General features: G+C 46.7%; 1 protein-coding gene and 1 pseudogene across 1 annotated transcript in view; one reads left to right on the plus strand and one right to left on the minus strand.

The window, feature by feature from the left end:
• Positions 1 to 5,365: 5,365 nt before the first annotated feature.
• The window catches only part of Arhgap35 (Rho GTPase activating protein 35), a 119,470-nt gene continuing 99,004 nt past the window's right edge, over positions 5,366 to 25,831 (minus strand). The window contains exons 4-7 of the mRNA XM_021166185.2: positions 22,997 to 23,074; positions 21,596 to 21,727; positions 8,924 to 9,029; positions 5,366 to 8,350 (exon numbers count right to left, since the gene is read on the minus strand). Coding sequence (XP_021021844.1) covers positions 7,993 to 8,350; positions 8,924 to 9,029; positions 21,596 to 21,727; positions 22,997 to 23,074 — 674 coding nt within the window. The 3' untranslated portion in view covers positions 5,366 to 7,992. The remainder of the gene's footprint in view (positions 8,351 to 8,923; positions 9,030 to 21,595; positions 21,728 to 22,996; positions 23,075 to 25,831) is intronic.
• On the plus strand, positions 9,072 to 9,863 carry LOC110297433 (annotated as a pseudogene).

Genomic DNA, 25,831 nt, shown 5'->3' on the forward strand with positions numbered 1-25,831 from the left:
ACCAAGTCTGTTAGACTCATGTGGTATTTCTAAGCTATCACTGGTGGGATTGGCTGGCAACTGGAGCTGGGTATGGCAGAAACAGGAGGGGTGGGGAGGGGCAGCTGGTGAAAACTTGCAAGGCTTGAAAACTTGCTTGGTAGTGGAGCTGAAGTTCTGTCTGGGATCGCCAGGGGGCACCCAATGGTCAGAGGACTGCTAAGGGGCCTGTTTGTGCCACACGTGGTATACCAGGCAAGCTAGCCACTGAGCCGTGGCGATTCCGTCTCTGCCTCGATTCTCACAGTAGGATTGCTGGATTAGAGATGTGTGGCCATTGCATTTGGCTTTGTGCATGGGCTCTGTGCATGGCAAACGCTGCCGGGATTAGATGTTCTCTACTTGTATTCAATGCTGAGGCTCAACCCCAGGGCTTCCAGTACATCAGCAAGCTCTCTAGCATCCAAGTGACACACCAGCCCTTACACTTACAATTATTTCTTGTTTTCAGACAGGATCTCACCACGTAACCTTGGCGGGCCTTGTAGAGATCTACCTGCCTCTGCCTCTCGGGATTGCAGTTGTAGGTTACCACAGTCAAATTTATTGATAGGTTTATTTGCTTGTTTGTTTTTTTTTTTTAGCTGTATGTTTTATTTTTCTTTTCTTTTTTTTTTTTAAAGATTTATTTATTATATGTAAGTACACTGTAGCTGTCTTCAGACACTCCAGAAGAGTGCGCCAGATCTCGTTACGGATGGTTGTGAGCCACCATGTGGTTGCTGGGATTTGAACTCTGGACCTTCAGAAGAGCAGTCGGGTGCTCTTACCCACTGAGCCATCTCACCAGCCCTATTTGCTTGTTTTTGAGACAGGGTTTTCTTTGTGTAGCTTGGCTGTCCTAGATCTGACTATGTAAACTAGGCTGGCCTCGAATTCAGAGATCTGTCTGCCTCTGCCTCCGGAGTGCTAGAATTAAATGTATGTGCCACCACTGCCCAACAAATTTATTAATTTTTATAAATCTACTAGTTTATTAATTTTAATGTATCGTGGTTGTTTTGCCTGAATGTGTATGTCTGTAAATCATTTGCATGCCTGGTGTCCTCAGTGGCCAGAAGAGGGTGTCAAATCACTTGGAGTAAAGAGTTACAAATTAGGAACAACGATATGAACAAGTACCCCTCAGAGCTGTGTCTCTAGCTGCATATGAGCAGAGGATGGCCTAGTAGGCCATCAATGGGAGGAGAGGTCCTTGGTGTTGCAAAGATTATATGCCCCAGTACAGGGGAATGCCAGGGCCATGAAGCAGGAATGAGTGGGTTGGGGAGCAGGATGGGGGGAGGGTATAGGGGGTTTTGGGGATAGCATTTGAAATGTAAATGAAGAAAATATCTCATAAAAAAATAAAATGGAAAAAAAAAAGTTACAAATTTTGTGAGCCACCATGTGGGTGCTAAGAATCCACCCGGGGTCCTCTAGAAGAGCAGCCAGTTTTCTGTACTGCTGAATCACATTTTCAGGTTCAAGGATTATTTTTATTTTTTTTTAAATTTATGTATTAAATTTTATCATACGTGCAATGCCTTTGGAGGCCAGAAGGCAGCATGAGATCCCCTGTAGTTGAAGTGAGGTCACAACATGGGTGCTGGGAACCTAACTCAGGACCTCTGGAAAAGCAGCAGGTACTTCTTTCTTTACCTCTAAGCCGTCTTTCCAGCCCTTATGAGTTATTTGCTTATTGTGTGGAGAGATCAGACAGAGTCCATTCTCATCTCCTATGTAGGTCCTGTGGATTGAATTCACGTTATCAGTCTTTGTTGAAATCTTTCAAAATTATTTTTATATATTTTTCTGTATTTAAGTTTTGGGGCTTGGTGCTCACGGAGGCCAGAAGAGGACATCAGATTCCCTGGAACTGGAATTACAGATGGTTGAGAGACCCTATGTGGGTCCTTCACAAGAACAGCCTTCCAGCCCCATGTTGCTTTTCCCCTCTTGAGACAAGGTCTTGTGTAACTTAAGCCAGTCTTAAAAACTTAGGCTCCCCAGTGTCGAGATTACAGATGTCTGGCGCCCCGCACCTGGCCTGAATTAAGTTTCTTAGTTTATAAAGCTCAGTGGGGCTTGTTTCCTGACCTCTGTAACAGTGGCAGAATAAATGAATGGACTTGGTAGGAGATGAGGTTGGTGGATGAATTAACCAACTGAGAATGACGTAGTATGACGCGTGAGACACTTTGATTCTAGGGCCCAGTTTTCAGAACAAGTCTCTTCCTAGCTGCTCCCCCACACCCCCAGCCCCAGGGTGCTTTCTTCCCATCTCAACTTTTGTATGCAGCACGGCAGGATGATGTTCTGCTGACCCCTGGTGGCCACATGGAACAAGGCAGTGCATTCTCTCTGCAGGTGTTGCTTTGATGCCAATTCTGGCATGTCCAGCACTGGTTCTCACAGGTGCACTCAACATTCAACTGACTCTGTTGTCTGGACTTCTAAGATGTGCCAAACCCCACCTATCCTTCTCATGTTCACATTCTCGCAGTGTGCTAATCCAACTGACTCAGCACCCAGGCTAGGATTTACTCAAATCTTTTCTGGCTTGGACTGTCTCTCTCATTATTGATGTTTTTAGTGATTTTGAGATGAGGTCTCAAAGCGTACCTTAAACTCATAATCCACCTGCCTCAGCTTTCATTTTATGTGCATTGGTGTTTTGCCTGCCTTCTGTGTGAGGGTGTCAGTTCTTGGACTTACGATTTTGAGCTGCCATATGTGTGGGTGCTGGGAATCGGGCCCAGATCCTCTGGAAGAACAGTGTTCTTAACTGCGGAGCCATCTCTCTGTCCTGCACCCCACCCACCCCAGGTTTTGATTGTGGGGACTATAGGCACACTTGGCTTAATATCTTGTCCCCTTTTTGCCCTGAGGACCGGACACATAGCCTTCTGCCTGTGCATGCTAGGCAAACTCTACCACAGATCCACACCCACCTCCCTTTACGTTTTGTGAGATAATCTTGCTAAATCTTTAATTCCTCGGTGGCTCAAGCAGGCCTGAAAAGGGAAATTCTCCTGCCTTAGCCTGAGTAGCTACTATGATTGGCCTGTAACACCAGGCTTGGCTGCTTTTCAGTATATGCTGTTAATTGAGTCACTTCCTCAGGGAGAGCTTAAAGAGCGACCCACTGATCACAGCAGACACACACACAGCTGTGACAACTTCTGATAATTCCACCGAGAAGTGGACTCTGGGCAGGTAGAGCTGTGCCTGTGCTTCCTGGGGCCCGGCACAGAGCACATGCTCTGGGATTCTGAATTAAATGAGTGGAGACAATCTAATGCCAAGTTAAGTACACTTAAGAGCTTCCTAGTCATGGGGTGGGGAGTAGCCTATCTGCAACCCTATAACCGGGGAAGTTGGAGGCAGGAAAATCAGTTCAAGGCTAGCCTAGGGCTCCTCCAGACTAAACAATAAAAACAAAAGGACAACTGTGGAGGTCCCAGGGATCAAGTCCTCAGGAATTGGTGGCAAGTACTTTTACCCAATGTGCCACTGCAACAGCCTAGAATCAGGTGACGACATTCTGGTTGGGCATAGGAGAGTCACAGATGTGCCCACAAGAACTCTAGACTTAGGTGAGTGGTAGCTTACACCTGTAATCTCAGCACTCAGGAGGCCGATTCAGGATTGTACTGAGTATAGCAAAACTCTGGGCTACACATTAATACCATCTTGGGGTGGAGTTGGCTTAGTGGCTAAAGGTGTATGCTGCTTATATAGAGGACCAGAATTCTCTCCCCAGCTCACAACTAGTAACCCCTGTTCCAGGAGATCCTATGCCCTCTGCTGGCCTCCACAGGCACTGCATTTACCCACAGAAACACATTCATATAAAACTATGTTTCAAAAAAACAAACAAAAAACTGAATAGGGGATGGAGAGATAGCTCAGAGATTGAGAGCTTGCTGCGTTTGCAGAGGACCCAAGTTCAGTTTATTGGGTGGCTCACAACTGCCTTTAACTCACACATAGGTAGCCCTGCAGTGGCAGTGCACACCTTTAATACCAGCACTCAGGAGGCAAAGGTAGGTGATGTCTGAGTTCAAGGCCAGCCAGGTCTACAGAGTGAGTTCCAGGCCAGCCAGGGTTATATGGAGAAACCTGAAGCAAAACAAAACTCAAGAGGAGGAGGAGGAGGAGGTAGGCTTGAAGTTTGAGGCTGCCTGGAGTTTTTTTCCCATCCATGGTGGTGCTGTGATAGACATCTTGTATGAGGAACTTCTAAGCCCCTGCCATAGGGAAGGTCATGGGAGGTCAGGTTAAGCGTGCATGTGGGATCTGTCAGGATCTCAGCAGGGCCGAGTTACAGTATTCTAGAGCACTAGAATGGAGGCAGAGGAAAGAGCACTTGCCCTCATCTGGGATCCAGAGGATGGGGTGATCCTACTTCACCAAGGTGGTTCTTCGATGGGCCTTCGTGATAGCCATGTGCCCACACTCGCAACCACTCAAACTTCCTTACACCGATGTTTAAAACCAACTGTCTCAGCACACCTGGTCCTAGGACTACATGTGTGCACCACACGTAGTTACTCTCTCAATATTTTCAGGGGTGGTGGAAATGTTTTTGGTGGTGGCTTCTTTAGGTGGCTAGCCTTCTCACTTCTTATAACTTTCCAAAGCTTTTGACCATCTGCAGTTCTCCGACTTCTGTCCTCTGAACACGCTGTAGAGGATGTGGGGGGGGGGTAGGATTGTCCCCACTTGGCCCCAGGCTGCTTTGGAGACTGCAGCCCTTCATTTCTCTCAGGCCTGTTTTTATTTGTTTTTTTTTTTTTTACAAGATTGATTTATTAACTATGATACATATCACATAAGGCCTTTTCTGTCTTTTTTTTTTTAAACACCATTCCCATTGAGACAAGTACAATACTTTGTAGCAAATACATAATCTTAAAAAACAAAACCAAACAAAAACACCTCTGTCAGAGATGTCTTGGCTGCCAGGATGGCTGCCCATGCACTAAACAGGCTGGAGCCTCAGAAACCCATGACGTATTTATAAAAAAAAAAAAAAAAAAAAAAAAAAAAAAAAAAAAAAAAGCCTGGAAATGAAACAGACATTCCTAACAGCAACTAGAGAGGTCCTGGTTTGAGCTCCCATGATACAGGAAATCATCGTTACACTTGCTTTACAGACAGGTTTCCACTTTTGCTGAGAAACATAAGTTTGGGCACACGGCCAGACTACTAACACACTTCAATACCATTAATGTTTCTGTTTGTTTTCAGGAAACTCAAAATATTTGTTAATCCAACACATATAAAGATCATTTAACATAGAAAATACAAGTACCAGAAAAATAAGCTGACAGCAGCACTATTCCAAATTTTCAAACAAGTTTTATTCCCATACAATCCCAAGACTTTTCCTTTGCTTAAAATGTACACAGGGAACATGATTCTTTAATGTGAACAATAACTTATGTCCTGGCTCCACTACTTGGGTGGCTTCATGGTTGGGTAACAGTGCCTCTAAGCCTTAGCCTCTCTACAGTGTCCCTTGCTGCTGCAGTCCTAGCGTGACCCAGTCCATCCCCTGCCGTCCCCATGCACACTGGCAGTGGATGTGGAATGGAGAACCACTCTCTTCCACCTGCCATCTGTAGATGACTTTAAGAGATGAGGATCGTAGTTGGTCCACTGCTAAGTCTATGGGTCTGGGGGCAGAGCACAAGGTACCCTGTAGGGTCCTCACTTAGGGGATGCAGGTCTTCAGGGATTCTTCCCACTAGACCAGGGGTACAGACCACAGAAGGGTTCACCCCACCCCTGTGGCCTACAAGTTGCTCTTATGTCATCCCATGGAGTGGTAGAGACAGTGTGAAGGTTCTAAGACGTCTGTTAGTGCTGCTGTCTGCCTTGGCTGGGGAAAATGGAGAGTGTGGGGAGCTCCAGACCTTTCCATATCCCTTAAAAGGTAGAGATGAGAAGGTGGGACAGTGCAGACAGAACACATACTACCCAATGTGAAACACAAAACCCAGCCCATGGTGATGTTGGGTGGTGACAGGCTGTGGTCACCTCCAGGGCTACTTTCTGGGAAGGGCAGTAGCTGACCTGGCCACCCACTCAAGCCTGATTGTTCTGACTTCTGTGGTTGCCTTGTCATGAGTGGGAAAGACACTCAGAGTGCCTGAAAAGTGAGGTGCACCAGCCTGGTATCCACAAAGTGAGGTCCAAGCAGGGCTCTACTAATCGCGTGCCTGCCTCTGCCTGCCACCCACTGCCAACCTAACAGGCACATGCAGCAGCCTTATAGATGGGTGGCCTGGTTCATAACTGTTCACAGTAGGATGGCTCCACTTCCATCTCTACAAAGGCCCAACACAGAAGCTACTGAATGGAAGCCATTTCAGTAGCTGAGGCTTGGGGCAGAGGACTGACTGCAACCTTAGCGGACACTACACACATTGTATGTTCCTACTGACTCCAGGCCCACAACATCCAACACAGACCCCCAGGAAGGAAAACATTTACGTGTAACACATTTGTACCTTGGGTTTGGTTTTGTCTTGGCGTTTACTTTGCAGGGGCAACCTTAGTGTTTGCAAGCACCTCATGTTGCCAAGTGTTAGAGATAGGGAGACAGCCAGGACCTGGGCCAGAGGCCACTCATCCTCCTCTTGTCCTACAGAGATAACGGCAGGGTGGCAGTCCACCTGAGGCCCTTGGAACACTCCCACGTGTTATTTCTAAAGTGCAATGGTGCGACCCATGCCCCTCCTATGCTCAGGGTACCTTAGTGTCAGATTTCATGGCCCAGGGCTTAGATTAAAGTGGGGGGCAAAGGCAGGAGCCGACAAGGGCTGCCACATCAGGAGCAGAGTATGGGGAGGCTGCTGGGGAAGTGTCCGGGTTGGGTCACTGTGATGACCTTTGCTTGAGAACAGGTCCCTTCATTCCATAACCAGATGATCATTTCTGGAAGATGCCACATCTGCTCATATCCCAGACACCCTTTCTGGTTGCATTCATAACATGGAATGAAATGACCCCATTTCAACACCAAACATGCCAACCTGGGTGCTGTGTGCACACACCTGTAGTGTTTCTATAGTAGTGTTTCTATAGTAGTGTATGTAGTGTGTTGGTTGGCAGGAGGGGTGGGGGCCATGCTAACAATCCTTCCAAGGGCTGTGTTCTTAGGGAGTGGGGGGGAGAGGGCTGTGGTTGCAGTTACTGCCCAGGTGTCCTTGCTTTGCTGTCACACATAGACAAAAGGACTTGTTTACCCAGTGGCCACCTGGCAGGTGAGAGTGGAAACTTGAGGTCTGGTTTCTTGCTGTGGTTTCTTTCTGTCTCTGTGGAGGAGCTCCATCTTTCTTCCAGTGTTCCTTTGCTGCAGGGAATGGATCAGAAGTCTGGGAAGGGGTTGGAGGAAAGCCACACACTGGGTATAGGCACAAAGCTCTCCTCTTGCTGTGCTGTTGGGCCATGCCAATGACCCAGTGTGTCCTACGGGGTAGCAGAGCCATAGCCCACATGTTCCCCAGACCCCTGCTGCAGGTGCGTGTAGGTATGAGCGAGAAAGGACAAACTGGGAAATGTCCTCTTTAGAGGGGCCAGCCCTGCTTGGGGTTACCTCTGCCCCTGGCAGAGGCTGGGGTGATGTCCCGATGGTGGGGCCTGACGCTGGTGCAGGCAGACAGGATGGGCCAAGGGGTCCAAGGAGCAGTAGGGGTGATGGGGCCGCTATCTGGTCAGTTCAGTCCTCAGATTGGCCCAGACAAGGTGAGGGCTCACTGCTTGCCACAGCCATAGCCAGGGCAGGTGAAGAGCAGGGTGCTCAACTGCCCAGCCATGGGGGACACTGGCTAGTGCCACCACTCAAGTCTTAAAAAGGCGCTTGGCTGTGACTTCCACCCCAGGGGACCTGATTTTGTTCAAGGCCAAATGCCACCCTGTCAAGAAGACGATTGGTTTTCCTGCTTCCTGGGCTGTGGTGGCTCACAGCGTGTGTTCGGCTTGGAGCTGAGAGGACAGCAATGGCTGCATTGGGGACTGAGGGGTTGGAGGAGGTGACTGGGGAGGTGATGGCTGACTGGTAGCAGGTGTAGAAGTGAGGAAGGGGACAGTGGGAGCCATGGCTGAAGGGGAGCCAGGCGCAGCCCCTGGCGGCTCGCTGATGGGCCGGTTGTAGAAGAAGAAGGGGCACTGCTGGATGAAGAGCTCGATGATGGTCTGGTAGGAGCGCGTGGCTGTGAGTGCGTCCATGCTGCTGAAGTCAGGCCGCATCAGCGTGGGCCAGAAGCAGATGGACAGGTTCTCACTGGTCATAAGATTCACCTTGTTGTTGTGGCTGACTCTGCAGGTGACAGCAAAGCCAGGTGAGATCTGCACAGGGCCTCACGGGTGTCCTCCCTGCCTGCCCAGCTTCTACCTGACTCTGTCACCAGCTTCAAGGAGCTTCAGGGCCCAGGCCATCAACCAAATTGGTGATGATGCTTGGGATGGGCAGGAAGTTAGTGCATGGCTCCAAAAACTATCTATCCCTCTGCCAAGAGGCTCACCACGAGTGGCTGAACCTGTTTATCAGTTAAGTGTTTTGCTCACATCCCAGGACAGGCTGCTCTGTCCTAAGGCACCCCTCTGATATGTGATCTGTCTCACACGAGCACTGAGACATGGATGAGGAGCAGCTGTGAGAAGCTCTCAGCATTTTTAATACTGTGAAGTTTCTGAAGGCACTAGGCACCTGCCAGAGAAATTACCCTGCCACCCCCCACAGACTTGGAGCCAGAGCCAGAATGGAAAGTAAGGATGCCAAGGGCCTAGCTATGCTACATGAGGGTAGGCCCTGCTGGCCTTCTCCCTCAGTTACCTAACCCAACATGCTGCTTATATAGGAGGAAAAACAACCAGCAGCTCCTAAACCTACTTGTTCAGGTGGGAGATGACATATTTGAAGACTTCATGGTTTTCCTTCGGGAACTTCTTCAGCACTTCCTTCAGAGCATGCAGTTTCTGTTCCCTGTCGTTGATTTCTGAAAGAGAAAAATGAAAGGTCTCTCCAGCAGTCGAGCAAGATGCCCAAAAGGAAGAAGGCCAAAGGGAAGAAGGTGGCCCCGGCCCCCGCCGCCGTCGTCAAGAAGCAGGAGGCCAAGAAGGTGGTCAACCCTCTGTTCGAGAAGAGGCCCAAGAACTTCGGCATTGGACAGGACATCCAGCCCAAAAGAGATTTAACACGCTTCGTCCAATGGCCCCGCTACATCAGGCTGCAGCGGCAAAGAGCCATCCTCTACAAGCGGCTCTAAGTCCCTCCTGCCATTAACCAGGTCACCCAGGCAGACAGCTACTCAGCTGCTTAAGCTTGCCCACAAGTACAGGCCAGAGACAAAGCAAGAGAAGAAGCAAAGGCTACTGGTCTGTGCTGAGAAGAAAGCTGCTGGCAAAGGCGACGTCCCAACTAAGAGACCGCCTGTTCTCTGAGCAGGAGTCAATAAGTCACCACCTTGGTGGAGAACAAGAAGGCTCAGTTGGTGGTGATTGCCCATGACGTAGACCCCATTGAGCTGGTGGTTTTCCTGCCTTCCCTGTGTGGAAAGATGGGGCTTCCCTACTGCATCATCAAGGGAAAGGCCAGGCTGGGGCACCTGGTCCACAGGAAGACTTGCACCACTGTTGTCCTCACACAGGTTAACTCGGAAGACAAGGGTGCTCTGGCTAAGCTGCTGGAAGCTATTAGGACCAATTATAATGACAGATATGACGAGATCCGTCGCCACTGGGGAGGCAACGTCCTAGGTCCTAAGTCTGTGGCTCACATTGCCAAGCTGGAAAAAGCAAAGGCTAAAGAACTTGCCACTAAATTGGGTTAAATGTACACTAAGTTTTCTGTACCTAAATATAATTACAAAATTAAAAAAAAAGAGAGAGAAAAATGAAAGGCTTTCAGGGCTGAGTTTGGTGGGTGTTTTGAGGACACCAAATGGATACAGAGCAGTTGGTAGGACAGACAGGTGGCTGGCGGCCAGCCCAGGTGTGCTCTGGGAATCCTCTGGGAGGCCAGTCCCATCCTACTGTCATGCTCAGAGCCTGCACCCTTGGCCGCACACCTGGACTGGGGTCTATGTCCCAGGCCCCTGCTGAAGGGCAGTACTGTGTGCCTGGGCTTCCTGCCTCCCCCTAGCCCCCAAGACGAACCATCCACAGATTCTACCATAAAGAACACCATTCTTTGCTCATTGGTTGCCCCTGGAGACAGGCACTCTGATGCAGAAAGACTGCTTGCTTCCTGGCCAGACGGAGGGTACTGCCACCCACCCACACTGACAGACCATGGAAGGAGGGGGTCTGCCACAAGACCAGGGCTCTGTCCTTCCCTGCACATGTTCTGTCGGAGGGGCTGATACAGTGGGCGATTCTTATGCAGCTCAAAGGGACCACATGCCCTGTTCTTACTGACACCTACTGTGGCCACTAAGAGTTCTAATGTGTCGTGACAGGAAGCATGTCATCCACGCCATGCCAGGCCAGTCATCTCCACACTCTGCCCAGTTTTGAGTATGGGAAAGAAGAAACCAGACAGAATGGCCATGGAGCAGGGATCTGAACTAACCACCTGCAGAACTAAGCTAAGTTTGGCTCATTCTGGCAGGAGGCAAAAAAAAAAAAAAAGACTCCAAATAGAGGGACACTGGTCACCTCTGATTCCTCTGCACACAGAAAGGCATCCTTGTGGCCACTGCTTTGTGGTTTTACAGTGTGCTAGTGGAATGGCATAGTGGCCCATGAACAAAAGCACTATCTGTCAGGTCTGTCTGACAACCTAAACTTGATCCTTGGGACTCACAGGGTATAAAAAACTGACTCCTGTAAGTTGTCTGCTAACCTCCACTACATGCACAACCCCCCAAAACAAAACAAAAACCAAACTACAATGGCTTTTGTTGGTTTTGAGCACAGCCTCATTGGACCCTGCTGAAACTATCGTGTCCTCTTGCCTCAGATACTTCGGAGCTTCAGATACTCACATCATGCCTAGGCCAAGGCCATGTTGGGCATGGTGGTATGCATCTGTAATCCCAGCACTGGGAAAGCTGAAGTAGGAGGATTGTGAATTTGAGGTCAGTCTAGGCTACAGAATAAGACCCTGACTCAGAAAACAAAACACAACAACAACAACAAAAAATGATTAAAAATAGGGTAAGGAAGCCTACATCCCTAACCCAGAAGCTATCTCCGACTGATAAGTGCTCACAAATAAATCAGTTTTCTCTGCTGGAGTCTAATGGTGTACAAAGCATTCTTCACGCAGGTCACATGCCCAGCAGTAGATGGTCAACACAAAATGAACGCAATGACACTTTTTGGAGGCTGTCTCACCATGCTTGGTCAGCCCCAACCCTAACAGGTTCTTTTGCATACATATCATGGTTTCCCATTCTATGTTTCTGGGATTTCAGTGTGTATGAATGTCTGTCTCTGTGTTTGTCTCCTGAACTTGTTCTTTGGCTCTTTTCTTCTGTTAGTTTGCTTGTTTTGTACTATTCTGGCTTGTTTTTATTTTATCTTATTATTTATTAGATGCCTGTTTGTTTCCTAAATGAAAGAGAAAAAAGAGAGTATAGTGGGGAGAATCTGGAAAAGAAACTATAAAATAGATTGTATTAAAAACAAAATCTGTTTTAGGATGGGTGTGGTGGTAGACCACACAAAACTTAGGAAGCAGAGGCAGGGAGATCTCTGTGAGTTTGAGGCCAACCTGGTATACGTGGTGAGGTCCAGGGTAGTCTGAGCTATATATAGTGAGACCCTATCACAAATCTGTCTTTTTTTTTTCTTTTTTGGGGGGGTGGGTGGGTGTGGGTTTGAGACAGGGTTTCTTTGTAGCCCTGGCTGTCCTAGAACTCACTTTGTAGACCAGGCTGTCCTTGAACTCAGAAATCCGCCTGCTTCTGCCCCCCAAGTGCTGGGATTAAAGACGTGTGCCACCACGCCTGGCCAAATCTGTCTTTAATAAATAAAAATGAAAAAAAAGAAAAAGGTAAGACCACGCCTTTACTGTAGAGGACATTCTAGAAGGCCACACTGGGTGAGTCACAGAGGAGTGCTGTGTAAACTGGCTGCAGTTTAGAGCCCAAAATTGAGTCAGGTGATCTGGGTAACAATCCTGTCTGCAGCACCCTGAAGCTGTGAAGCTGGGCAAGTGACAGCTGAGGTCACTCAAGTCTCCCACTTCTTGAACTGGAGCTTCAAGGTGAGCTCAAAGATGGGTACATGCTGAGGGCCTGGAGCTGTTCTGACCAGCAGAGAACCTGAGCAGTGCAAGTTGTCTGCCTGTCTGAAGATGATTGAAGCCACAGGAATTGATGTGTGAACTAGTCCAGCCTCAGTTTCTAACCAGAGTCATTTCAATGGTTCAGCCTCCATGGCTGACCTGTAGCCCAGAATTTTAAAATAGTTCACTGTTGTGTTTTAGTAAGAAGTCTGTTTAGCAGAAAGAAGTCACAGGAGGGAGGATGGGTGACTGATGATACAAGCACACACAAGAATGAGCATGGCTCACTTTCATTTACGAGAACAAGGGAACCCCTTTCAGATGCAAGCATGCACAGGTCCCTATAGGTACCCTATGTCTTGAACATGACCATGTTTCTTCTCATCTAACACCTGTGTGGTAGCATGTCACAGACAGCAGTTTCACTCAGCAGGAGATCTGGACTTCCACCTGAGGAGCAGCAGTGATGGGTGTTTCTTCCCTGAGGTAGTGCTGGAACTGTTCTGATACTGATTCAAGCCCTTCTGTGGGAAAGCTCACACTCCTCCTGGTGTTCTCTTGGGTCAGAAACATAAGAAAGACCTAGCTGGTTCCTATCCTGTACTCCTTCCCTCTCCCTTCCAACCTGTTTGATTCCCTGCCAGATCCCTGTGCTCATGAGCACTGAGGAAGACCAAGTGTTTGGTGGAAGGATCACCAGGAGAGCTATAGGATCTTTCTTGCAAAGTCTGGCCCTAGGCACACTAAGGCAAGGCTGGTCCCTCTATTTAAGGTACTGGGGCTGGAGCCTAGGATCCTCACATACTAGGCACACCCCTTACACACCAGTAAGCCAGACCCTACTCCGACAGTACTCCATCACTGCCTTTTTTTTAAAACTTTGCCTGCGATCTCCTCAGTCATGGACTACTGAATATATTTACAGTACCTGATATGAAATTCCTGTTGGGGAGAAGGCTCATACCTAACCATATCCAATCAGGAAGAAGTTTGTTTGAATCATAACTGTTATGCTACCATTTTTACCTTGCTAGGTATTGTAATATGCAGGGTTGAGCTCTGGGTAGGACTATTAATGTCTTTTCTCTCACAGTAGCCCACAGAGCACCTTCTGGCAATATGTAGGTTAGCCAATAGTGAGTTTTTTGCTCAGTTGAGGTTGAAATCTGTGTCCTGCATACAAAAGTGAGTGGTGTCTTCAGCAACAGGATCTTCTCATTGAGCTATGGTGGGCAACCAGACATCACGGTAATACCCTATGTTGTTTTGGGTGTCTTTCTGACCAACACAGAAGAGAGAAGCACCCCATTCCTGACACTGAGATTTCATTTGGAACCCTCTGTCTTCTAGGAGACAAAAGGTTCTTATATCTGCACTGTTACAGTGCCCTGGGGAACATTTTCCAGGTGCTTTCTCTATCCAATCCTTAGCAGGCATCCAGGTAGAATGTGGGCTTCAGCTCTGTTCTCTGCTCCACACTGCCTACCATGTCTTAGAGCCTGTGAAAGGAATGGAGTGGGGTTGTGGGCAGGTACTCAGGGGCCAGAAGAACCAAGGTGCAGTCTATATAGACACACTGCAGCTGGTAACATCCTCAGGAAGCCCTAAGGAAGAGAAGGTCATGACTACCGGGGACCTTACAAACGTCCTCAGAGTATACACAAACCAGGGTTCTAAAGGGTATATATACACCTGAAATCCAGCACCAGAAAAGCTGGGATGGGAAGATCAACCCAGAATTTGAGGGCAGCTTGTACTATAGAGTGAGATCTTGTCAAAAAAACAAAAAACAAACCAAACCAAAACAAAACCCCCAAAAACCAACAAAAACCAAAACCTCAGCCATCAAAACCACCCAAACTATAAATAAAATAAACAAACAAAAAGGTACAAGAACTAGCCGTAACACCTTGTGGCAAGGACCCTGATCCCACCTTGACTGTTTACTGCCAACTGGGTTCCAGGCTGGGAACTATGCATATTTATAGTAATGTAGTAGGAGAGCTGGGCAGAGGCTTGAGAAATGTAGGCAGGCCCAGGTGTAACCTGGTCTTCCATGTGGCTAAGGCCAGGCTGGGAGTACCCTTTGTTTGGCTCAAAACTGAATATTCAGACTATTCTGGAGGCATGGTCGTGCAGCATGCGGGGTAGTGTCTCTTCTCCACCAGACTGCAGCTGCAACCAAATATTATCTGTCATGGCCATGTCTCTTTGTCTATACAGGGCATAACACATGTACTTGTAGTGAGGAACACAGGGTCCCTGAACAGCTATCTGGATAGACAAGAGAATGCAACATCCTGAGGTAGTGTGGGAACAGGAGCTCACAAAGGAATGAGGGCAATCCATCCCACAATCTGGCTGTCAGTCGTATAGTATATGTAGCCTAAGCTGTATTCATTTGCCTCATGGGAAGGGTAGACGATAAGCCTGCATTGAGAACAATTTCCTTGGCTTGGTGTCCCTGACTCAAACTGGACCTAGCTCTAGGACTTCTATCAGCACAGAAGCCATAAGGCAGCTTGTTGGGACCAGACAGACTAGAGGGACTCTGGACAAGGAAGGGATTGGTTGTGCTGGTGGTGGAGAACTGGAAAGAAAAAGGCCATGCAGGTTGGAAATATGTCCTGGTTAGGATGAGGTGTCAGGGAAGAGAGGGTAACAAAAAGCTCCCACCTGCTGCCTATGACTCTAGCCTCTTCCTGAAGCCACAGCTCAGGACCCCTCTGCCTCACTACTCTCTACTTTGGAGCTTTGTGCATTTGCAGCTCAGCTAGCTGAATCTGTCTACCGAGAGCATCAGCTTCCTCCAGGAAAAGTAGGAATTCAAGTTCCAGCTTGCTAAGTCCCCAGCATATGACCTGGGCCTTCGGCCAAGTTGTGTCACTTTCAGAGCCTTGGGCTCCTCTGTACCATGGAGAGACAATCCTCTACCTCACTGGTGACTAAGAACATGCATCAATGATCCAGCAGAGCCTGCTGCACACAGCAAGCAACAATCTGCAAGCTCTGGTGGTGCCCAACTCCATGTCACCTTGACTAAGCTGGGAAGGCAACTGGCTAATAAGCACACTTGGTAAGCACTCCTCAGTAGTGTTCAATACTGTGAAATTTTGATGCATACAGAACAATCAGACAGTGACCTTGGTATTTGTTGTGATGGGATGTGGAACCAAATGCAAGCCTGAACACACACAGCTCTGAGGCAATAACTGAAAAGAGTTGGTCAAGGTGCTGTTGCCATGGAAACCTGTGCTACTTTAGGACATAGCAATCTTCCCTTGACACAACCTTTTCACTGCTGGGCATCTGACTCAGTTAAGCCCACCTTGATCCATAGAGCCCTGTCCTCCATTTGCTGCTTCTGCTGTTAGGTACCATGTCAGTGAGATCCCCTCGACCCTTCTCACTTCTGTCAGACAGTCAAGAAAGGACAGCCCAGGCAAGAAGGTAGCCCAGATGACTAGTGGGGATCCAAAAAGTATGCAATGAAGAGGAAGTTATGAAACTCCAACCGTCCCAGGCTGCTGTGCAGTACATTCTGAGCTGTGCGAACCTACAGACTAGGTGTCAGAAGTGACTGGAGGAAGGAAAGTGGTTCTTCTGTGATGGTCTGAATATGCTTTGTCCAGGATGTGGCACTATTAGGAGGTGTGGCCTTGCTGGAATAGGTGTGTCACCGTGGGCATGGGCTTTAAGACCCTTATCTTAGCTTAGTCTTCTCCTAGCAGCCTTCAGATGAAGATGTGGAAGTCTCAGTTCTGCCTGTACCATGCCTGCCTGGACACTGTATGCTCCTGCCTTGATGATAATGGACTGAACCTCTGAACCTGTAAGCTAGCCCCAATTAAATGCTGTCCTTATAAGAGTTGCCTTGGTCATGGTATCTGTTCACAGCAGTAAAGCCCTAACTAAGACAGAAGTTATTACCAGGAGTAGGGTATTGTTGTGACAGGCCTGACCATGGTTTGGGGAAGATTGTGGAAGGACTTTGGAACTTTGGGCTAGAAAGCCATTGAGTGTTGAGAGCTCAGTGAGAAGTTACTTAGGAACTTGGAAGGTAAGAATATCGAGAGCAGCACAGCCTGCCTTGTGAAGTTTCAGAGGGAAGATTGAAGACTCTAACAGGGCCATTGGCTATTTTGAATTAAGATTCTGAGGTTCAGGTCAACTGTGATGAACAAGAGACCAGAACTACTGAAATGAAACCTTTACATTACTGGGACAATTGATGCTGGTTAGGTGGAGCTAAGAAATTAGCAGTGATTAAGAAGAGACCAGGACTGTTGAGGTAAAATGCTTTGGGAAGTATTTCCTGAGAGAGTCAGCACACAAAAACTATGTGCCAGAGGTGATCACAGTTGTACCTCATGTTGGCAGCCAGACTTGGTAATGTGTAATAGTCACTCAGGTTTTAAAGACATGAAGGCATGGAGAACAGGTGAGGCTTGATGAGAGGCCATTAGTGAAGGTGCAGCCTCAGAAGTTGAGGCTTGGCTCCATGAAGATAGCCTATGAGCCAATCGGTGAAAGTGCAGACCAGTTACAGCAAGGGACCCCAGCAGTTTTTGGAGATGCTAGTACTATGAAATGACCACCAAGAATAGCAGCAGCAGCGGAGTGGAGCTAGGCGGTTCCTAGAAGACAAACTGTGTGCTGCAGAGGGCAGAGCTTGAGAAGTGACTCAACCATTTCTGGGGCGTGCAAAAGATTGTGAGAGGACCCTAGACCTTGGACAGATGGAGTATGATTTTGCTTTGATTTGATTGTGACTGTGCCCTGATTTTTCCCTCTTGAAGTAAGAAAATATTTGGTTTATTTTTTATTTTACTGGCACCCATAATTGCAAGATCTTGAATGTTAACAGACTCTGAATTTTAAAAGAGATTGGATATTTTAAAGGGAATGAAATTTTAATGTGTTTGAGTTTGTAAAGACTGAGGGACTTTTAAAGTTGTTTTTAATGTGAGATCTTGGGGATAAATAAGAAAAATTATTCATAAGAAAAAGGCAAATAAGCCTCTGGTTTAATAGTGATGTTTGTGTGTCAATTTGATAAGGGTCAGTTGTACTGGCTGGTTTTGGTGTCAACCTGACACAATCTAGTCATCAGATAAAGGAGCCTCACTTGAGGAAATACATCCACGAGATCCAGTTGTAAAGCATTTTGTCAATTAGTGATTTATGGGAGAGAGTCAAGCCCACTGCAGGTGGAGCCATCCCTGACTTGGTCCTGAGTTCTGTAAGAAATTGGGCTGAGCAAGTCATGAGGACCAAGGCAGTAAGCAGTACTCACTCTCCATGTCCTCTGCATCAGCTCCTGCTCCAGATTTCGTCTCTTAAGTTTCTGACCTAACTTCCTTTGGTGATGAACAGCGATGTGGAAGTGTAAGCAGAATAAACCCTTTCCTCCCCAACTTGCTTTTTGGTCATGGTGTTTTTGTTGCAGCAATAGAAACCCTGAGATAGCCTTCTATCAGCAAAACCCTCTTCTGCCCCTCCCCAAACAAAAAGGTGCTAATGTCAGCTGTTCCAAGAAACAATGGTATTCTGTTGGGTGCCAGCATTCAATATGCCTCTAGGTGGCGCCAGGTCAAGGCAAAGCAAAGACGGTGAGAACTGGGTCTCCAGCAGCTGGCCTCCTGAACTTCCTTCTGACCTACCCTAGAGAGACAGCATGAGTCTAAGATGATCCCCACATAAGTGCTGCCTCGAAGTCTTGGTAGGTGGGCAAAAAGGAGAGGCTAACAAATGTTAAAACAGAGCATGTGTAAATAACCTGAGCCCTGCACCCTCCACAGCTGGGGTGGGTTCATTAGAGGAGCAGGGACTCAGGACTGGAAGCCACTTGGCCTATAAACACAGCCTTGAGAGTAAAGCTTGAGTGAGGCAGTGATGAGCTAGCCCAGGACCATACCTCTTTTCTTGTCTGACCTCTTTCTTAATGCTTGGAAAGGGAACTCTTTCTTTTCTTTTTTCTTTTTGAGACAGGGTTATACAATGTAGTTCTGGCTGTCCTGGAACTAACTAGGTAGATCACTGTCCAAAAACCCCTTCAGTAGCTGTAGAGGAATTGCTGTTTCTGGGTCTTCCCCTTTTTCCCTTACAAGAGCCAAGGCTTCCTTTGGCAAAAATAATAGAATATGTGCCCTATGGTGGGCAGCCTCAAGAGGTCAGATCCTTCAAGGCATATGACATTCTCCTAAGGCCAGATAATGGGAAAACTCCCACACAATGGTTATCCTAGAGCAGTGGGTCTCAATCTTCCTAATGCTGTGTGTGACCCTTTATACGGGTCCTCATATTGTAGCGACTCCCAACCAACAATATTATTTTTAGCAATGTGCCTGGATATAAGATGAACTCAAACAAATCAGTGGCCTTCCTGTACACAAAGGATAAAAAGGCTGAGAAAGAAATTAGGGAGACAACACCCTTCACAATAGTCACAAATAATATAAAATACCCTGGTGTGACTTTAACTAGGCAAGTGAAAGATCTGCATGACAAGAATTTCAATTCAAGTCTCTGAAGAAAGAAATTGAAGAAGAAGATCTCAGAAGATTGGAAGATCTCCCATGCTCATGGATTGGCAGGAAAGTGTGAAATAGTAAAATGTAAGATAAATTGGCAGGAAGATAATAAAAATGGCCATCTTGCCGAAAGCAATCTACAGATTCAATGCAATCCCCATCAAAATTCCAACTCAATTCTTCACAGAGTTAGAAAGAACAATTTGCAAATTCATCTGGAATAACAAAAAACCTAGAATAGGGAAAACTATTCTTAACAACAAAAGAACGTCTGGGGAATCACCATCCCTGACCTCAATCTGCACTACAGAGCAATTGTGATAAAAACTGCATGGCACTGGTACAGTGACAGACAGGTAGATCAATGGAATAGAATTGAAGACCCAGAAATAAACCCACACACCTATGTATGGTCACTTGACCTTTGACAAAGGAGCTAAAACCATCTAGTGGAAAAAAGACAGCATTTTCAACAAATGGTGCTGGCTCAATTGGCAGTTAGCATGTAGAAGAATGTAAATCAATCCATTCTTATCTCCTTGTACAAAGCTCAAGTCCAAGTGGATCAAGGACCTCCACATAAAACCAGAGACACTGGGCTGGTGAGATGGCTCAGTGGGTAAGAGCACCCAACTGCTCTTCCAAAGGTCCGGAGTTCAAATCCCAGCAACCACATGGTGGCTCACAACCATCCATAATGAAATCTGACTCCCCTCTTCTGGAGTGTCTGAAGACAGCTACAGTGTACTCACATATAATCAATAAATAAATCTTTAAAAAAAAAAAAAAAACCAGAGACACTGAAACTAATAGAAAAGAAAGTGGGGAAGAGCCTCAAGTACATGGGCACAGGGGAAAATTTCTTGAACAGAATACCAATAGCTTATGCTCTAAGTTCAAGAATTGACAAATGGGGCCAGGCAGTGGTGTCACATGCCTTTAATCCCAGCACTTGGGGAGGCAGAGGCAGGTGGATTTCTGATTTCAAGGCCAAACTGGTCTACAGAGTGAGTTCCAGGACAACCAGGGCTATACAGAGAAACCCTGCCTCAAAAACAAAACAAAACAAAACAAACAAAATAAAAGAAAAAAAAAAAAAGAATTGATAAATGGGACCTCATAAAATTGCAAAGCTTCTTTAGGCAAAGGACACTGGCAATAGGACAAAACGCAACTTACCAATTGGGAAAAGAACTTTACCAACGCTATATACAATAGAGGGCTAATATCCAATATATACAAAGAACTCAAGAAGTTAGACTCGAGAGAAACAAGTAACTATTACAAAATGGGGTACAGAGCTAAACAAAGAATTCTCAACTGAGGAATACTGAATGGCTGAGAAGCACCTAAAAAAAAATGTTCAACATCCTTAGTCATCAGGGAAATGCAAATCAAATCAACCCTGAGATTCCACCTCACACCAGTCAGAATGGCTAAGATCAAAAACTCAGGTGACAGCAGATGCTGACAAGGATGTGGAGAAAGAGGAACACTCCTCCATTGCTGGTGGGATTGCAAGCTTGTACAACCACTCTGGAAATCAGTTTGGCGGCTTCTCAGAAAATTGGACAGAGTTCTACCTGAGGACCCACTAATACCACTCCTAGGCATATACCCAGAAGGTGCTCCAACATGTAATAAGGACACATGCTCCACTATGTTCATAGCAGCCTTATTTATAATAGCCAGAAGCTGGAAAGAACCCAGATTGTCCTTCAACAGAGGAATAGATACAATTACACAATGGAGTATTACACAACTATTAAAAACAATGACTTAGCCAGGTGGTGGTGGTGAACGCCTTTAATCCCAGTACTTGGAAGGCAGAGGCAAGCGGATTTCTGAGTTCAAGGCCAGCCTGGTCTACAAAGTGAGTTCCAGGACAGCCAGGGCTATACAGAGAAACTCTGTCTCAAACAACAACAACAAAAAATAAACAAAAAAAAACCCAATGACTTAATGAAATTCTCAGGCAAATGGATGGAACTAGAAAATATCATCCTGAATGAGGTAACCCAATCGCAAAGAACACACATGATATTCACTCACTGATAAGTTGATATTAGCCCAAAAGCTCGGAATACCTAAGATACAATTCACAAACCACATGAAACTCAAGAAGGAGGAACAGCCAAGTGTGGCTACTTCTTTCCTTCTAAAAGGGGAAACAAATTACCCATGGAAGGAGTTATAGAGACAAAGTGTGGAGCAGAGACTGAAGGTATGACCATCCAGAGACTGCCCCACCTGGGGATCCATCCCATACACAGTTACCAAACCCAGACACTATTGTGGATGCCAACAAGTACTTGCTGGTTATAGCTGTTTCCTGAGGGGCTCTGCCAGTGTCTGACAAATACAGAGGTGGATGCTCTCAGCCATCCATTGGACTGAGCACAGGGTCCCCAATGGAGGAGCTGGAGAAAGGACTCAAGGAGCTGAAGGGGTTTGCAGCCCCATAGGAGAACAACAATATGAACTAACCAGTAACCCCAGAGCTCCCAGGTACTAAACTACCAACCAAAGTACACATGGTAGGACTCATGGCTCCAGCTGCATATGTAGCAGAGGATGGCCTTGTTGGTCATCAATGGGAGGAAAGAGGCCCTTGGTCCTGTGAAGGCTCTATGCCCCAGTGTAAGGGAATGCCAGGGCCAGGAAGCAGGAGTGGGTAGATTGTTGTTGGTGGTGGGGAGGGGATAACATTTGAAATGTAAATTAAAAAAAAATCTAATTAAAAAAAAAAAAAAAGGGGAAGGCCACCTGGAGCCTCTCTTAGGCTGTCTGTACTTACTGTGAGCTTCCACCAAGTCAATCTGCATGCTGTATGGTACCAGTGGGTCTGGTAGCTCTGAGAAAAAACTCTTCATGGCCCCTGCCACAGTGTTCACAGTGAAGTCTTTCTCTGCCAGGTCCAGATTGTGGTCTGAAAGAAAGCCAACCAAGTAAGGCCAGACCCATCTAAGTTAGCAGAAGCCAAAGAAAGCTCCTAGAAAAGGCTTATATATGTTGCCCAGGGCAGGGGCTTGGGATTAGCATGGAGTGTAGAAGAGCTGGCAACCTAGGTTCACACACATGGCTTGACAGGTCACCTCTGGCCTGTGGGAAGGAGAAGAATGACTGGGGATCATAGTTGCCTAGGCCACCTGCCCTTCAACTGGGATCTGATGAGCTTCAGCTATTCCCTTACTTCTATTCCTGCCAACCACAGTCATATCTTCATCCAGATCCTGATGGAAGGAGGAAGAATCCTCATTTTCTTTCAGCCCACCGCTCCACTGACCCTTCTCATTTCCCTTCTTTCTCTAGGCCTCACTGCATGATTGATTCTGTAAGACTTGTCTACAGATGGGCATGAAGTTCTCCTCTCTGGATTACCAGCGATTCAGATTTTTATACGTACCTGTCAGATAATTCTAAGATAACTCTACCTGGTGACATCTTGGCTTAGTAAGTATATTATCTGACATGTGCATAAGGAAGATGTGTTTTACCAGGACATATTCTTGACGTTTCAACAGTGGTTCATGATTACAAGGTGGCACTGTCAGCTGGCCCATGACAGCAGGTGTTGGCTGCTCCAGAAGTTGTTCCCTGTTCTCTCTGCTTCTCTACTCTCTGGCTAACGATAGTTAAGAGTACTTCACTGTTCTGCCCTGACACTGGTGACATGGCCTGGCATCTACTGTGGACATTTCTCACATTAAGAGCTGAGTCGCCGGGCGTGGTGGTGCACGCCTTTAGTCCCAGCACTCGGGAGGCAGAGGCAGGCGGATTTCTGAGTTCGAGGCCAGCCTGGTCTACAAAGTGAGGGCCAGGACAGCCAGGGCTACACAGAGAAACCCTGTCTCGAAAAACCAAAAAAAAAAAAAAAAAAAAAAAAGAGCTGAGTCACTAGCTTGGAGACTGTCATAGATTAACATAGGAACAGGGCAGCCCAAGAGTTCAGCTTGGAAGTGGGAGCTGCAGCTTAGTGTCTCAGGTATCTGGAAATGTTCCCCCACTTTCTCTCCTACAGGGCCATTTTGAGATGTAGAGATGTAGATACTTCTGGCCTGATCATTAATTCAAATGCTTCCCAGGTCAGGGGTTCTTTCAGAGAAGTGAGACAAGGCTAGGGAAACCTATAATAGTGGCAGGCAACAGTTGGGAGCGAGGCGAGTACCCCAGGCCCGGCTCAGGTTTGATGGCTTACCTTGATCAAACTGTCTTTGCAAACTTTCCATTTCTGACTTGTTCCCACTGACCCGGTAGATGCCTTCAGTGCTCAGTCCTGTGGACAAAGAATAAGCAGGTCCTATGACCCAGCGCTGGAGAGCAGGGGGAGGGTCTGTGTATGGGGACAGGGGCTGTTTGCAGAGTCCACAAGGTTCCCACCATGAGGGAAGAGCAGGGCTAACAGTACTTTGTTTGATGCTTCAGCTCCTTGTCTTTTTACTTAAAAGTATCACACTACTGGGTCCCACCTTCCTTTACTTCAAAGATAAGGTATTATGTAGTTTAGTCTGGCTTTGAACATCTGATCTTCCAGTCTCTACAACATTTATTTGGCTTAGCAATGTTGGAACTTGATATGCAGACCAGGGTGGCCTCAAATTCAGAGATCTATTTCTCCCCATTTCTGGAGTGCTAGAATTAAAGGCATGCATTACTATATCCTGTCAAGATTAACCACATTTTAATGTACAGTCTTGAGTATTACCATAAAAAAGGCCTGGTGCCAATGAAGGCCACACAACGGTGCTGGAAAAATCGACCTGGGTCCTCTAGAAGAGCTTTTTTTCCCCTTGTTTCTCGAGACAGGGTTTTTCTGTGTAGCCCTGGCTGTTCTGGAACTCACTCTGCAGACCAGGCTGGCCTCGAACTCAGAAATCTGCCTGTCTCTGCTTCCCAAGTGCTAGGATCAAAGGCGTGTGCCACCACCGCCCGGCCTGGAAGAGCTCTTAGCTGCTGAGTCATCTCTCCAGCCTTTACCCTTTTCTAAAAAAAAATAACAAAAGACTGATTTTGGTTTTATATATGTGTATGTATGCTACATGAGTGAAGTGGCTACAGCATACTGAAAAGGGCAAAGGATATCCTGAAGCTGGAGTTACAGGGAGTTGTGAGCTACCAAATCTCAGGCCCTCTGACCTGTCTCTCCAGCCTGAGTGTTTTCCAATTAAAAATAAAAAGTCAGGCATGGTGGTGCACACCTGTAATTCTAGAAGGTAGGAAGCAGGTGTCATAATAAGTCCAGTTGGGGCAACACGATGAGTTCCCAGGTTTACAAGGGTGACAGAGAGAGACCATGTCTCAGAAGGCCAAATACGAGCTTGGTGAGACAGCTCAGCAGACAAAGGCACTGACAAGGTTGATAGCCTGAGCTTAATCTCTGGAACCCAGGGAAGGAGAAGTAACACTCACCTCTACCAGCAACAAAATAAGTAAAAATCAAACACACACAAAAATCAAAAGGAAGATAAAGGGCTAGAAATGTGGTTCAGTGCTATATATAGTACTTGCTGGCTACGAGCAGAATCTCCATTCCAGTACCAGAGGCACAGAAAGCAGAAAGAAAGGCCCAGTGTGCCTCACCTCAGCTATTCCCTTGCTGGACACTCAATAAGCTTTTCTTGACCCCAAATAAACGAAGAATTGACACACTGTCCCTTCTTCCACATATGGAGCATCCCATGACATTTTTCTCTATTATTCAGTGTGTTCATGTTTTTATAACACAGCCCTTAGGAGCTGACTGAGCTCTCAGTACAGTTCAATGGTAGGCCACCTGCCTTGGTTTGATCTTCAGTAACAGAAAAGCCAAAGCACACGTCACACACCATGTTTCTAAAGATCCCAGCATACACAATGACTCTAGAAACAGTTTCACCCTTGTTTAGGTTCTCCCAGTCTTTCACAGGTAGAAAGCCTTAAGTAGCTTTTTGTGTTATAGCAGTGCTAGGGAGGAATTGGCCCAGCAAATGCTTTACCACAGAATACCCCAAGCCCCGGCTTAGGTCTATTTCTCACTAATACTGCTGATTTCCCTCTGTAGTGATTCTCATTTTGTACTTTAAAGAGGTCTCTAGATATTAACAAATGTTTGTTTCCTCCACCCCTCTGCCATTACTTTTTTTAAAAAAGAAAACATTTACTTCCCACCCATCTTCCTTTCTTTTGCTCAAGTGTTTGCAGAACAGCTCAGTGGTGGCTCCAACCCATTCACTGGCCTGAGCCATAGGAGTTGCAGACCAGTCTTCAATGGTTGGAATTACTGGACAGGCACAGACAGAGGCACCTGTACAGTGTTAGATCAGTATGCCACCTCTGACTGAGCAGCAGTGAGCTGAGGAGCCAGTGCGGTCCATTCGCTCTGTCATTTCTCCCTGGTCATAGCCTTTTCACTGTGCTTGTTCTTCTTTTGCAGTTTCTTCAAGATCTCTTAAGGTAGAGATCAGGCATGATGTCCCGTGGGTGCTTATGGGAGGTAGTGCCATACATGTGCAGAACTTCCTGGGCTAGCAACCACATCAGAGTCACTGATTGAGCTCCCTTGTTGCATAGAATGGCAATGTCCACACAGCACAGAGGAAAATCTGTGTCACACAGAGCAATGGCAGGAAGATGGTAGACACCTTAGGGGTTGGTAGTTAGCCCTGGGATCTGTAACCACCAGAAGATGAGGCTTTCTGAAGGCTGCTTAGATCTGGTAAATCAAGGCCCTAGGAGCAAAGAGGCCACTGTTCTTAAAGATGATGCTCACATCAGAGATTCTCCCAGGTCCCCTTCAGATTTATGATGCAGATATCATTACTTTTTCTTCTATAGATGTACTGTTTCATTTGAAAGCCAAGGCAGGTGCCACTAATTTGGGTTCCTGCTGTAAGGATCCACTGCTATTTGCAGGACATCAAGGACCCTGAACATGGTATGAGCTTTTTTTTTTTTTTTTTTTTTTAAGTAAAGCCGTGAATTAAGAACAACACTGTATGGATAGAGTGTTAAAAAAAAAAAAAATTTTTTTTTTTTTTTTTTTTTTGATACTTTG

Source organism: Mus caroli, chromosome 7 (genome assembly GCF_900094665.2).
Source record: "Mus caroli chromosome 7, CAROLI_EIJ_v1.1, whole genome shotgun sequence".
NCBI lineage: Eukaryota > Metazoa > Chordata > Mammalia > Rodentia > Muridae > Mus > Mus caroli.